Consider the following 15,812-nt stretch of genomic DNA (forward strand, 5'->3'; position numbering starts at 1 on the left):
TTCTTGGCAGCAGAGGGCAGGTGTTTTTAATAAGACGGACAGAAAATAGAAATCTGGACAAAAATCCACATCCTGTTTTGACAATTAAAGGTATAGGAAAAGTTGACCTTAAACTGCTTGACAGCCAATTGAAAAGAAAACATACAAAAGATGGATAGACAACAATTTAGGTTAAACAAGTTGTTAAAAAAACTGGTTATATTAATGAATGAAATTTAAAGAATTCTACTTGTAATTGAATTTAAAATTGAGTGAATGACCCATACCATACCATAACAGAATTTGCTCAAAATGAAACCACTTTTACATGTGTTAATATACCTGATAGATGCATTTCTAATATTGTGATACGTTTATTTGTATATATACACTATTCAGAACTTCTCAACTTTCCCTCAATTTGTAGAATACATTCACTAGTACAGCACTCCAATGACCCAAGGATGTGCACTAATCACACAGACACTGCAGACGATAATAGGCTACAAAAGATGTGTCCCTCAGTATCCAAGAAGCAGAGCACTTAATTGGTCATTTATGTCAAATATTTTGCCGATTAAACCAAGAGCTTCCTCCAGAGGCAAAAAATAATCAAGTGCTTTTAACAAGTGAAATGAACAAATAAATAAGCAGAAGCAGAAAACCCAAACATACAAATTAGAACAAGCACACAAGGCACTTCCTTCCTCCAAAATCAAACAGCTTCCTTCATCTGTAAACATGTAATGTTGTTTTTATAAGCAAAGAATATATGAGGAATGATGTTGGAAGTACCTCAAGTATATGTTAGAAGGTGAATGTGAGAGACACAGAGACTGTGTGTGTGTGTGTGTGTGTGTGTGTGTGTGTGCGTGCGCTGATCAGCTGGGAGGCACTTTAATCTCTCCTGCGCAGCCACCCAAGTGCGCAACTTACAAAGAACAGTTTCAGGGCCACATGGGGACAGGATGGTGCAGGGAAACATGGGATGGGGTAGAGGTATGGGGGCAGATGTGCCTGACTGAATGAGAGTCAAAAGAATTGTTCTATACTCTCACCCACACGCAACAACCCTCCAGGTTCACTGCCAGGATCCTTCCCAGCAATTACTTCCCTCTCCCTCAGCTCCCCTGACTCCCCCAAGCCTTTGTACTGCTTCTGAGGGGTGCAGGAAATACAGTTCTGTATTGTAGTTTAAATGAATTATTACGCAAAGTTCTGTATTAATATGCCTAGTAAGGAATCTATTCGTAAAAAAAACACATTTCCTGAATCTTTTTTGTTGTCTGTATTATTTCAGACTTCCTTGCTGAAGGTATTTTGAAATAATTTACCAAAATAACTGAAACTGGCATGATTATATCGTGTTATTTTGACAAAAGAACTATTCAGAATTGTGCAGAATTTTAAAATATTGTGCACAGAATTTTTTTTTTTGTGTGCAGAAATTCCCCAGGAGTAGAAAATCCACCTAGATGGGAAGCCATTTTGAATCTACGGACACATAGCAAGAATTAATTGAGCACTTGACTACAGTTCCCTAAAGGAAAATACTTGTTTGTGAGTTTCTCTGTTACCCAGGCTTTAATTTCCTAGTACTCCACGCTTCACCTCATATATATATTAAAGAGAATAGTCACCACTGCAGTCAGTATATGCGCTCTTGTTTTTGTAGCAAATGAAAAAGCTGCTGTATTGATAAGTATCTGAAAATGTGATTAACGATTTGCTTTAGAGTTCATATTTGACAAAAACATACTTACATACTGTTTATGTGGTGTTATAATTATAGCTGAAATAAAATGTTTAAATAGGGATGAAAGCAATTTACTTAGGACTTGTCTACACAGAGCAGAAATGTGCACCAGAGGGGTCTGCTTTCTAAAGGACACTTACGTGTCGTATTCGAACTGGCCTGTGTAAAGCCTGGTGATGCAAACATTTTAGTTCATGTCAGCAGGAATACCATGGGTCAGTTAGTGCACACCCCTCCAGTGCACATTTCTGCTCCATATAGATAAGCCCTCAGAAACAAAGCTAGAAGTACTTATGCGTGGATTGGTAACAGAGAAGAGAACTGTGAATAATGCAATGAATCAGAAAGAAAGAAAATTTAGGCTGAACATCAAGATGCTTTTGGTGAAACTGAAGACCTAGAATAGTCTTTCCCAGGAAGTTGTCAGAAACCATGTTACTGTGGTCATTTAAAACAAGAATTTACAATGTATAGAGGAATATACTGTAGAGAACAATCCTGCACTGAGAAAGGGGTGGACAAACTGACCTAACTGTATTTTTCCCCTCTCTATTTGTTAAGATTCTATGTTTGAGCAATCACTTACCTACACAGTTACCCACCCATGGGCAGTGGTGGTCAAACTTTGCTATACATCGATTGCACACGCCACAATGTTTAGACCTCACTGGCTTCCGTATCTGTTTGACAGATATTTATGGACATATAATTACAAAAAGCTTTACAGCAAAGCGAAAATAAAAGTCTGACATTTAGACTGGCAGAAAAAAATGAACTTTAATGCATGTTAAAATACTTTGCTGCTGTTAATCCCTTAGATCAAGGTCAACAGGAATTTAAAAGCCTAATGGGTAATTCAGATTCCATTAAACAATTAGTGTCTTAAAATTTCATCATACGTCAGCTATAATATGCATGGTATAAAAATCTATTTAAAATCTTTTCCCTTAAATAAAAATGTCATATCATAAAAAGTATCAAATATTTATTTCTCTTTCCATCCACCCCAAGCCCTCTAAATCCTCTAGGTATCTGAGTTTTGGGTGCAGATTTGTTTCATTTCAGCTATTTTATGTTGACAGAGTATTGACATTATGATTGAGATGATTCTTTGGGCATTATTCATAAATGAACCCTAATGTAAACAGAATGCTGTTAATGAAGCCTATTTACCAAAGACAAGAATATGAATTTAAAGAGAACTTCCAATGGGACTTTTGCTCCAATGTTCACTTTGACAATTTTGAAAACCACTCCCAAACTGAGTATATTTTGTAAATTAAATATAACATGGTTATGATGAAAAATCAAGAACAAAATACACAAACAAACCTTGAAATACAAAATATATGAACAAACCTTGACATTAAAATACATTTAAACTTTAAAACTAAATATTTAAAAAAAACTTAATTACTTATCCCTTTAAATCTGAGTTTAAAGTTCTATGTTTATTATACAAAAATTAATGACACCATAAACATTATAGAAAAAGTACTTCCAATAGCTGTTTGTCATGTCATTAATTCTTCCATGGGAAACAAAATGCATACTTCAGGTCTCAGTAGGTAAATGCAGGAAGAAATTATTTTTAAACAGTTTGTTTCAAAATGTAAACATAGTTGCTTAGACTTGCAAGTTAATCCACAATTAGGAAATGTTAAAACACTTCAGGATTTAGAGAAACTTTCCAGTTAACCTGGAAAATATCTAGACAGTTATGACACAAAGCAAAAGATACTTCTTTTTCAGGCTCAACGTGTCATTTAACCCAAAGTTTGTTCTAGCCCATTTTAAAATAAAATAATAGTTTTGAAAGGCTTTGTGAAGCTTACTTATCTCTTAAGAGCCTTCCCCAAATAGATTTTATTGTACATAGATCCTGAAACAACTAATCTGAAATGCATATACCCAGAGGGGTTTTCCTTTGTATGGTAGAAGGGAGTATAACACAACAGTTCAAGAAGCTTTCACAATAACTAATAATGATTTTGTGATGTTGCCTATACGGATCAACAAAAGACAAAGCCCCATGTGACTAAACTGTATGTAGACACACATACATGTATATACGTACGTACATCATGTTACATTACATCAGAAAAATCAAAGTACTTCAGTTTCACAAAACCTCTGAAAGTATTAAAGTTTTTAAAAAACCATTACAATTCTCATGATTCAATAGAAAAAGGCCTAAACTTTTTGTTAAACCAGCAATGGCAATTCTGAGTCAAACTGAAATGTTTACTGCAAATATTCATAATTCTCCCCTTTCCCCCACCTCCAAAAAATCACAGAATACAAAGGTACATAAACTTCTCAACATACTTTTCTTTTTTATAACACAAAACTTCTTCAACCAGGATACTTGGGAGAAACTGAATGCTTGTTCAAACTATAAGAGTTTTGCTACATAGCTTGAAGTTGCTGTAAGGATGCAACAACCAATCACATTGGTTTATTTCAATAAACCTTTTATAAAATGTTATTTTTATTTGTCAAAACTTTGCAGCTTCTCACAAGATGTGTCCTGTATAAAGGCCAGAAGGGGACACGGTCATCATCTAGTCTGACTTCCTGTACAACACAGGCCATAGAACTTCCCCACTCTTGTGGCTCTTCTCTCAACCCTCTCCAATTTATCAACATCCTTCTTAACTTGTGGGCACCAAAACTGAACACAGTATTCCAGCAGGGGTCACACAAGTGCCAAATACAGAGGTAAAAGAACCTCTCTACTCCTACTCCAGATTCCCATCTCCTTTAACCGCAGCAACATGCTGGAAGCGCACATTCAGATGATTATCTACCACATCCCCCATACCTTTCTCAGAGTCACTGCTTCTCAGGATAGTCTCCCTCATCCTGTAAGTATGGCCTACATTCTTTGCTCCTATGTGTTTCCATTTAGCTGTATTAAAATACATAGTTTGTTCACACCCAGAATACCAAGCGATCCAGATTGCTCTTCATTATTTATAGCTCCCCCAGTTTTTGTATGATCTGCCTAAATATGGATTCTGATGCCCAGGATTAAGGCAGCCAACTTTGAAAAGGTTGCCAACTGTAGTAAAATAGGCCCACATTAGGCTTAAGCAGGCTATGGTTTCAAACTGAGTTTGTATTTTTAGCATGAGTGGTAGGACTGAAGCATGTAAAAGGATGAGATCATGAGAAAACACAAGTTATTTGTGTTAATCTTGTAGTGACCCTTAAAAATACCAGTGTTATCTCATTTAAGGTTTGGGTTGAGGTAACAGAAATAAAGAAAATATAGTTAATTGGGCACCAGGCATGGTAAATAATTGGTTTGTTTAGTTTAGTATAAAGAAATGTGGAGTTTGGTAGTCAAAGAGAAATACAGCCAAATGAGATAAGATGCAAACCTTGAAGAAAGAGGCCCAGTCATTAATCTTGTCTTGACCGGGGCAGAGGACAAGGGTCAAACTTAGCTCCTTCATCTGGAGTTAGTAAGGTCTGACAACAAACAATGACATCACCTGTTTGTTATAGTGTATTAAAAAAGCAAGGTTTTCTCGGGGTACTTTGTCAGTGCATTTCCGTATTCCTCTGGAGTCACCCCATGATGGGAAGGTCCCTCCCAGGCCTGATCTTGTTGAGAGTATTTTGGCCAGTATTTATAACTGTATTGCTGTTGGGTACATAATACAAGAGTATATGCTTATGTTCGTACATTGGGTGTAATTATCACTAAGCGGCCATTGAATTAATGAAGGAATGCTTGTGTGGAAACTGAGTCGTGGTAAACCTTAATAAACTTATTAAGAAAATAATTTCCAATACCAATAATACAATTTTGCATGTTCTTTGATCTTGATTTGCTTTTTCCACGCCAATGCCACATAACAGACTGCTACAAAGGATATTATTCAGCTGTCCCTTCTGTTGGCACTAGGGAGGCAGCATGCCTTTTGTTATATGGCAGATAGCTCCTACTCCCAACTGCATGGAACTTTAGGTAACAAGATGGGTTCTGCAGCTCAGATAGAACCACTACTATTAAAATGGGGTTAAGATTATTAGTTAAGTGATTTCTCTTAATAGCAGCAAAAGGCCAATGCTTGGCCATTTGGACGAATAAAACGGTACTGTATGTGTGCATATTTAAGAAGATTTGACAATTTTTTTAAAAGTTGGCATTTTGTTATTAGTATTCCATCTCATGCAAAGCATGAGTATGTACTATTAGTAGACTTTATAGTCTTTTATATTTGCTAATCACACTTTAAAAGGAATGTGCATATTATGTTTTCTTGTGGAACTAGATAGCGGCCCTTGTTTTCTTGAAGCTGATTTCCATTTTAAAATGTTTTGAGGGGGGTGTGAAAATTAGTATTTTTTCTTTTTAAGATTATAGCCAAATTTAAAAAGTCCAGCTTACTTTGGAAAGAAACTATTTTCACGCTCTAAAGGAGATTATTTTAGTTATGGCAATGCCAGATAGAATGTTGTAAAGTCCAACACCAGAAAAAAAAATGGACACATCAATGTAAAATATTATTGAGTTTCTAGAAACTTTAAAAAACACAACTGAATAGCGCATTTAAAAACTGTATAAAATTAGTTATCCAATTCTCTTTTTAATAAAAAATGTAACACACATATTTCCTTTAAGCCTCTGTCCTTTCTAGTTGCCTAACAATCTGAAAGTCCTAGAAATGTGAAGAGCTAGGAATGGTTCACTAGTTTTCCAAAACTGAAGCAATTACATTTAGTCTGGTTTGGTTTAGATATCCTTCAAAGTTAAACTAAGGTGTTCACAAAGATACAAGATTTAGCGCAAATTTTGTCCCCTAATAAACATGAAGTTAAAACAAAGACCTTGATCCTCCAACTAAGAGCATGGGGGAATACACTTTTGAGCCTGCATGGAAGCTAACCGACTTCCAGCGGGCTCTGCATGGATGCAGCTATCTATTTACACTCTATCAGTTGCAGGACTGTGTCAAAGTTAGCAAAACTCAATCCATAGGGTGTTCTCCATCACAATTTTTACCCCATGCTGTTCCTTGATTTTACCTGCTGCTATAGAAACTATCATTTTATCTATAGAAATAGCTAATACCTCATTAATGAGAAAAACAACTTTACATTATACAAAGGCATAATTTAAAGTTGTCATCTTTTTTACTGTCAGACAATTATCTAAAGAAAAATGGTTCCTCATACTGAATGACTCCATAAATGATTGTATGCCATATGGAAACTGCTAATCAAAGCACTCCTTTAATATTATTGATTAAAAAGTATGCTCTTCCAAATAATTATCAAAACACAAAAGGGTTTAAAAGCGTACAGGTATTAAGAAAACAATAATGCTTATAAAGTCATCGGCAAGCATGCCTGGAAGTACAAAATACATTGGTCAGTAGCGTGAACTGATGGTCAAAGCTCTCTCATCAGTGCATTAGCTAAACACAAGAAAAAATGAGATGAGAGTTCTTGACTGCAACCCAATAATTGGATATTATTAATCAACTTGCAGAAGCGAAAAAACTATTAAACTAAATTCTGTGGATAAATGTTTCAGCTCAAGGCAATCAGGATACTGAAGAAACTATTTAACTACGACATTTATCAACAGCATTTAATTTAGTTAGTTTTACTGAAATTTCACAAGTCAGTGAATTTAGGAAGCAAAAGACTAAAAGGTGGAAACAGTATCAAGTTGAAGAAGGAAAAATGAGCCAACCTATATACAAACTAAACAAGCGAGTTAGATGTGAGTCAATGAGATCAAATATTGGGCTAAATTTTGCTCTCATTTATATCAGTCAGTACAATCCCATTTACTTCAGACTGGTTGCACAGAGAGAGCAGAATTTCACCCCCACAATCTTCATAATATGTAGCATGCCCAGCAAATAATTTTTTACTGGGTAAAGACACTTAGATTCTAGCATTGTGTTAAGATTAACAAATTCTCTGCATAAAGTCAAAATTATCTCCCCCTGACATTACCGTAATTCTTATGAACAGACCCACTTGAGCTTTTTGGAAAACACTATTTTGATGTAAGTTTTTTTAAATAACGTCGATCTCTGAAATAACGTGGAGAAAAGGGGTGGTGGTATCTCATTTACTATATAAATATCCAGTTTTGCCCACCGCACACAGCCTCCCACCCCCAACACTGATATTTACATGTCAATTAAGTGGAAACAAAAATAAATAAATAAAAATAAAAAGTATACTACCAAACAGGTACTGCAGAATATACTGAGGTCCAGACTTCCTGTCTCTGCAAGTTCAACTATTGTCTTCAGAAGAAACAAGAAATAAAATTAGTATTTAAACTTTTAAACACATACCCATCAAATTTCCCATGTTAAATTATTTCTGTAGCTCATATTCAGGCCTGTATGCTCAGACTATCTCAGGCTTTGCCTACACACGGAATATTTAATTTAAATAAATTTTAAACCTATTTAAACTGGAGCAAAACTCTATGTAGACATTTATTTCCAATTAAAAGTGGCTTATTTAGTTTACCTGAAACCTGTTCTTAATTGATTTAAGCTAAACAGATATAAAGCAGGTTTAGACTGACTTAGAACATCCACACAGAATTTAGCACACAGGTTTAACTAAATTGATTTTAAAATCACACATTTAAACAAACTATTTTGCATTTTGATAAATCCTCAGAGATTACCTTCCAGTCAGGACCCATCAGTCAAGAAGGAGATATTTAAATTCAGTGGTATACAGTCCAAAGTCTCAAAGCTGCAATTACCTACTCCATAGAATGTTCTTTTCGTAACCACAAAAGTAGTAATAAAAGCCAAACCTCCAACCCACTATGCATCATGCTACGCTTATGGCTCAAGTGATATACAACGGTGGATTTCAGTTACAAGATCCCAGTTTCCTTACATTAAATTAGATCCTTTCATTTTATATGTCCTTCCAGTATCTATTTTGTTATTGGAATAGTGGTGAGTTATTACTCTAGGAAATGAAAATAGTCTACATTTCCAACAAACTTTATATTTCAGCAGCTGAAGATTGTGCCACAAGAGGCTTTTATATAAAGTCTGCAGTGTCTGGAAAATGTATAGTCACAGGAATTGTCCTGAAAATGTCTTTTGCCAAAGCTACTTTTCTTGGCCCGGGAAGAATTCACTCTGATTAGCATGAATAGTTAGGGAATAAAATTAAAGACCAATACGCTTGTCTAATGTGTACCTTCAGCCATAGTACACAAAATATATTTTAACCATGGTTCTGGGTTTTAAGTGCCCTGTCACGTTGGTGTCTTTGGATCCATATGATTTTAACTCCTTCCTCACCTCTCTCGATTAGAAAAGGAGCAGAAGGTACTTACGACTATTCTGTCAGTGGAACAAGCCAAATGAAGTTGGTATGCAAGAAGGTTTACCTTTACTTCCTAGTTTAGATGATGGCCACCAAGGGGGATACCTCAATCGAAGATCCCCAAATGCCTTTTCAATTCTTCCAAGACACTACACGGAGGAACTGGCAGGGGGTGAATATGGAAATACACTAGACCCTGGGGCTCCTTCTCCAAAGCAGCCAGTAAAAGCTACAGTCAATGGTTCAGGGAAAAACCAGGGCCTTCTAGTCCTCTCTGCAGAAATCAGAGGAACTAAATGTGGCACTAGGACCAGTAGCCTCTCCTCCCTCCTCCAAACGGGAAGCAGCAGCAGTTTCCTTCTCCCCTTCCTCATTCCTCTCTCTAACAATCCCTTCCTCTACGCTACACTTCAATTCCAAGTGACTCCTCCAAAAAACTAATATAAATAAAACAAACAGATGAAAAACAAAATACACAGAACAGGAGGCATGTCCACCATCACTGTGATCACTTTGGGCTGGCTTTTGATACCGTCTTGCATGTTTGGGACCTCTCCAAAGTAGTTCCATTGAATTCAATGGGAGTAATTGTAGAATAAAGCACTATTCAACATGGTCTGTTGCTTATACAATACACTGCATGCCTTTTACTCTTTGGGGTCTGTTTTCCTGTATGTTTGTTCAGTGAGACAATCCAGGCCAGATCCTGACTGGTGCCTTTGGGCACTACCAGAATAAAAGTAAATAAATTGCTACTACTACACCTAATAATAATCTGAATACAGTTTGGAAAGTGGGAATTGCCTGAACTACTTCAAATTAGTCTAGGAAGCAGAAATACGTCACTGAAAAGGGCAAGCATGTCAAAAGAAAAAACATCTGGAAACTCTGATGTTGCTGGCATTTCCAGATACACTTACCGTGGTCTGCTGGATTGCCTTGCCTATTTGTTCAACAGGGAGGGGAAGCACAAATTATTTGGTGCCCTGACTTTGGTTCACTTTAAGGTAAGTTACGAAGCAATGTGTGGAAACTACTACAATGCCCAGAATATTTTAGCTGGTCATTTTTATGATGGTCCATTCTAGAGCTGAATTAGTTGCAAAGTGTGTGCATCAAAAAATCCATAACATTAGCACAATGACAAAATCCTAATGGAAGAAGACTGGAAGCTGGCTAATTTTTTTAGACCCTGATTCAGCAAAGCACTGAAGCATGTGCTTAATTTGAAGTAGGTGAGCAGTCCCATTGACTTCAGTGGGACTCCTGTGTTTATGTGGTTTGCTGACCTGAGGCCACAAGGAGGCTTACTTACTACTCGACAAAGTGTTAAAATTCTACTTACCATAATTATTTAGTCCTGCTGAAGGAATGGTACTTAGATTGGACTAAACCAGCATCCAACTTGGTGGATGTACAGTAACGGAAAAGCGGTTCTGTATGCCTGAATCTGCACATTCACTGATATTAAAGAAACAACTGATCTATCATGTAAACAAAAATAATCTAACCAATCACAACCTCATCAGAGATTACTACTCAGCACATGGACAAATATATAATTCCAGGCAGCCTGATGTCATTCCGCTGTGATTTGCAGAGAGTTGCATAGCATGCTGGAGACTGGGATTCCTAGGTTTGATTGCTCAAAAACTTCATTTAAAAAAAGGGCAAGTTAGAACTGCTAAGAGTAATGGGCTTGAGTATCAGAAAATGATTATGGTAAAAGATTATAAATGCATCTGGTCATAAATTATATGCCAAGATGAATTACTCTCAAATGCCAATGAAAGCTAATCTCAGATGTCTATCTCAGCATCAGAACCAAAGAAGAAGCTTAACTCTAACAGAAGTCAATATTTTGTCAGTAGAAGCTCTAGCTTTATTGGTGTAGTATATTTAAATTACAGTAACTTGTAAGTTTTATTCATTTTTAAAACAGAATTGGCAAAATCTTTAAGCAATGACATTTAAAGTGACAGCTAGTGTAACACTGAAAGACCCCGGTCGTCGGGATTGAACCTGGGACCTCTGGAGCTTAGTGCATGAGCCTCTATAGCATGAACTAAAAGACAACTGCTTTTTAGCTACAGCTATAGAGCAGACTCATTGAACTCTAAGTGGTCTCGGTGCCACTAGATGGGACAGAACACCACACCCAGGAGGTGTGTGGGTTACATACTTCCCTTAGGTGAGGAAGCGCATCCTGAGCTTCAGAGACTTCCCAGTTGAAATCCGGACGAGCCCCTACTTAGAACGCAGACAGACCCCAGTCATCGTCGGGCAGGATCAAACTGGGGACCTCTGGAGGTTAGTGCATGAGCCTCTGCAGCAGACTCATTTAGACTCATCTCTAAGTGATCTTGGTGCCACTTGATGGGACAGAACACCACACCCAGAAGGTGTGTGGGATAGACTAGTATTAGAGACAAGATGAGTGAGGTAATATCTTTTATTCAACCAGCTTCTGTTGCTGAGAGATGCAAGCTTTCAAGCTTAGACAAAACTCTTCTTGAGGACTGGGAAATGTACTCAGAGGGTATGTCTACAATGCAATTAGACACTGATGGCTGGCCCTTATCAGCTGACTCAGGATCCTAGGACTTGAAATAAGGGGCTGTTTAATTGGGGTGTAGATGTCTGTGGTTGGGCTGGAGCCTGGCTCTAGGACCCTACAAGGTGGGAAAATCTAAGAGCTTGGGCTGCAGCCTGAACCCAAACGTCTACATCACAATTGAACATCTACTTAGGCTATGTCTACACTAGAGAACTTATGCTGACGGGAAAGAGCTCTCCTGTCAACATAATTAAACCGCCTCCAAAGAGTGGTGGTGGCTATGTCGGCATGAGAAGCTCTCGCACTGACACAGCGCTGGGCACACTACCACTTATGCTGGAGAAACTTGTCACTCAGGGGCGTGTTTTTTTCACACCCCTGAGCATCAGAAGTTTTGCTGACATAAGTGGTTCAGTAGATATGGCCTAAACCTGAGTCAGCTGGTACAGGCCAGCTGCGGGTGTCTAACTGCAGCGTAGGCATGAGTGTCACAACTACACACAAGGTGCAACAGATTGTTTAGCGTAAACAGTTAAAACGTATTTCACGAGATCATTCAAGGTGAAGGGGCCAGTTAACACCTCTCCAGTAATAGGGGGAAAACTGGGACGGGTGTTAGTGGGTTATAGATCAGGGGTGGGAAAAATACAGCCCGTGCGCCAGATCTGACCCATCTAACATTTCTGTCCAGCCTGCCAGGCTCTTTGGCTGCTCCCTCGCAAACTCTGGGCAGCTAAAAGTCCCGCAGTGCAGTGGGGGCTCAGACAGGCTGCTTGCCTGCCGTGGCCCCATGCCACTCCTGGAAGTGGCCGGCTGCTGCTGGCATGTCTCTGTGCGCCTCTGGCAGGCGGAGGAGGTGGCTTCGTGTGCTACCCCTACCCCCAGCACCGTCCTCACAGTTCCCATTGGCCAGAAACTGCAGGGGATGGTGCTTGTGGGCACTGGAGCGCATGGAGACCTGCTGCCCCCCTCCCTCCAATGGGCACGCAGAGACGTGCCAGCAGCAGCTGACCGCAGCCACTTCCAGGAGTGGCGTGGGGGCACAGCATGCAGGCAGCCTGCTGAGCTGCGGTCCGGGAGGGCCACCTGTGGTAAGCACCTCCCGGCCAGAACCTGCACCTTGAACCCCCTTCCCTCTCCTCTGCCCCAGGTCGGAATCCCCTCCTGCACCCAAACTCCCTCTCAGACCCTGCATCCTCTCCTGCACTCCAATCCCCTGCCTCAGCCTGGAGCCCCCTCCTGCACCAAACTCCCTTCCAGAGTCCACACCCCTCACCCTCTCCTGCACCCCAACACTCTGCACCGGCCCGAGGCTACCTCCTGCACCCAAATTCCCTCCCAGACCCCAAGCCCCCTCCATTAATATAGTAGAAATGTGCGGCCCATGACGACTTACCAAAATTTGTGGAGTGGCCCCTGTGAAAATTATCGCCCACTCCTGTTATAGATTGTTGTAATATGTCATAAATCCAGTGCTTCTACTCGGTCCATGATTTTTAGCGTTTAGCAAAGTTATGAATTTAAGCTCCCAGGCTGGTCTTTTGAAGGTGCTGTGCATCTTTGAGGATGGGGACTGAGAGGTCTGATATAGAGTGATCTCTTTGTGAAAACTGGTCATCCACAGGTGATAGAGTGCTTTTGTCATTTTTCTGTGCGAGTTCATTCAAGAGCATAGTGATTGGCTGGGTTTCACCCACATAGTTGCTATTGGTGCATTTAGTGCATTGTGAGGTACACCACATGTTGTGATTAGCATGTGTAAGACGCATGGATCTTGATAGGTATGTTGTGGGGGGTGTTGATTACCTCCCGCCCCTAGCTTTTTTCCCCTCCTTTCTTCTGGAGAGGTGTTCACTGGACACTTCACCTTAATGGTCCCTTGAAATATATGTTAACTACTCATGCTAAACAATATGTTCAACCTTATATTTAGCTGTGACACTGAGTACATTTCCCAGAACTGAAGAGCTGTGTGAGCTTGAAAGTTCATCTCTTTCACCAACAGAAATTGGTTCAATAAAAGATATTCCTCACCCAACTTCTCTCTTCAATATCCTAGGATCAACATGGCTATAACACTGTATACAGCTAATATTAAGTTAGTCCCATAATTAAGTACATTAGGCACTCAGGTACTACTGCAATGAGAGAGGTACAAGAACGTACATAGAACAGAGCAGATTTTTAGGCTTCCATAAATAAATCTGGATTACCTAATTTATCATCACTTTTAACCTCATCTCCTCACTTTTTGAGCCTAATATAAAGACTTACACACACTACCATCTCATTAAATTTAAACTACAATTTTATTTTGTGAATTAAAACATCATGAATGTTAAATTTAGAAAGCAAGAACTGCACACTACTTGCAAATAAAGACAAGGGAACGTGTAAGATAAATGCAGAATCAACCTTTTGATATTGCTATGCTTTTGTTTCACAACAATTTACTCTTATTTCCCTGTGCTAAACAGCAAGTGACTCAACATTTGGAAACACACAGGTAACATCCTTCAAAAAGGACATGGTATTTTCTCCCCATCCTCCTAAAAAAGTCTGTCGTATTTTTTACCTTTTTCTTTTGTTCTTCTGTGGCTTTAATGATTCCTGGGTCTGATTTCCAGGATTTTCCAAAATTGTAGAAAAGTGCAACACTATTGGCAAGGAATGGAAGATGTATAAAGAGAAAACTGAGATGTGTTTAAAGTCAAGGAATCTAAAGAAGTTCAAAATGAAAAAAATTACAGAAAGACCAAACCGGGCTGAATTAACACCATCTGTCAACTTGAAATAAGATGACCAAGAATCATTTTGTTCTAAAAAGTTGCCAAAATCAACAACACTTAAAATAAGCACAAAATATTGTGTCCTAAGGACATCTATTGCACTCTATAGTCTGTAGAAGTTTTCTTAAGGCAGTTTGACTGTCTGTTCATAACTATTTACACTATGTTAAAATATGAATTATCATAATTCAGTTATTCCTATCTGTTCTTTGTTTTTAATTTAAATTCCATATAATATTATCTCCTTAAAGTATTTCCTAATTTTACAGTAAACATCTAGAAGTTCTATTTATAAGATGCTCATTTGTCTGCTTATGTTTTCATTGTCTTAAAATTCCAGTAAAATCACCAAAAAGAATGCTTTTAACCATATAAGGGATTGTCTAACAGAGAATGATGTTACATGGCCATAATCCCTCAACCTATGCTCATTTCCAAGATACTCAACTCAGAATTTATACACTAATTTGAAAGCTCTCCCAGTGTAAAGCAAAATAATTGAAAAAGCAAAACTGTTGGGTTTTTTGGGTGCTGTTTGAAACATGATCCTCTTATAAGCAAATACTCATATTTCAGACCAATGAAAACCATTTTAAAATATATAATCTAATACCTATAAAATAAGAATTCTTAGTATTCCTGAAAGTGTTTATAAATTCAAAAGCAATACAAATACAAGGAATAACCACTAGTTTAAAAATGTTTCCTATGCTAGAATATACACAGCTTTATAGTGGTTTAAATAATAGAATTAACAGATTTCCTAGTAATACCCAATAATGAGCATGAAGTACAGCACTTCTGAGGGAGCCAAAAATCTGGCACGTTAGTGTACCATTCCGACTAACATGTACATGAGTAAAGTCACTCATGTGTGAAGTCCCACTGACTTCAGTTGTCATTGGGACTACCCATATGAGTAAAGTTTGTTATTTATGTACATTTTTGCAGCATCAAACCCTGAATATGGATTGATAAGCATAGTGTTTTACATGGCTGTATGTACTAAAATTGGCATCTGAACATTTTATGCATTGATAATCTGTAAAATTTTATGTGAGGAATTTTATGGAAAACTCTGAGAGTCAAGCCCACAGTATTTAAACAATTGTTTGCTGAAATGAAGTATATTTCATTAATTCTGTATGTCTTGTACCCTATCATACTCTAAACAAACTTCCTTGCTCTGATTCGGTTCTCTGAAGGAAGACACTCATTGTAGATTTGAACTGTAACTGAAAATGTTTGATAAGTTAATTTTAATTTTTAATATTGTGCTCTTCACAGTAGCCTCTTAGCATTTTAGCTCACTATAAAGACTAATTAAGCTTGAATAGAACAAGCTCTTTTTAGTAAATGTATAACTAGCATACCTCCATGTACACCATAACTT

General features: G+C 38.0%; 1 protein-coding gene across 3 annotated transcripts in view; it reads right to left on the reverse strand.

Moving 5' to 3' along the window:
• The window catches only part of ZDHHC17 (zDHHC palmitoyltransferase 17), a 128,655-nt gene that overhangs the window by 13,942 nt on the left and 98,901 nt on the right, over positions 1–15,812 (reverse strand). For all 3 annotated transcript variants that reach the window (XM_073327711.2, XM_073327709.2, XM_073327710.2), the window contains 3 exons: positions 14,206–14,328; positions 7,954–8,016; positions 2,322–2,415 (listed from right to left, as the gene is read on the reverse strand). In XM_073327711.2, the coding sequence (XP_073183812.1) occupies positions 2,322–2,415; positions 7,954–8,016; positions 14,206–14,328 (280 nt within the window). The remainder of the gene's footprint in view (positions 1–2,321; positions 2,416–7,953; positions 8,017–14,205; positions 14,329–15,812) is intronic.

Source organism: Lepidochelys kempii, chromosome 1 (genome assembly GCF_965140285.1).
Source record: "Lepidochelys kempii isolate rLepKem1 chromosome 1, rLepKem1.hap1, whole genome shotgun sequence".
In the NCBI taxonomy this organism is placed as follows: domain Eukaryota; kingdom Metazoa; phylum Chordata; order Testudines; family Cheloniidae; genus Lepidochelys; species Lepidochelys kempii.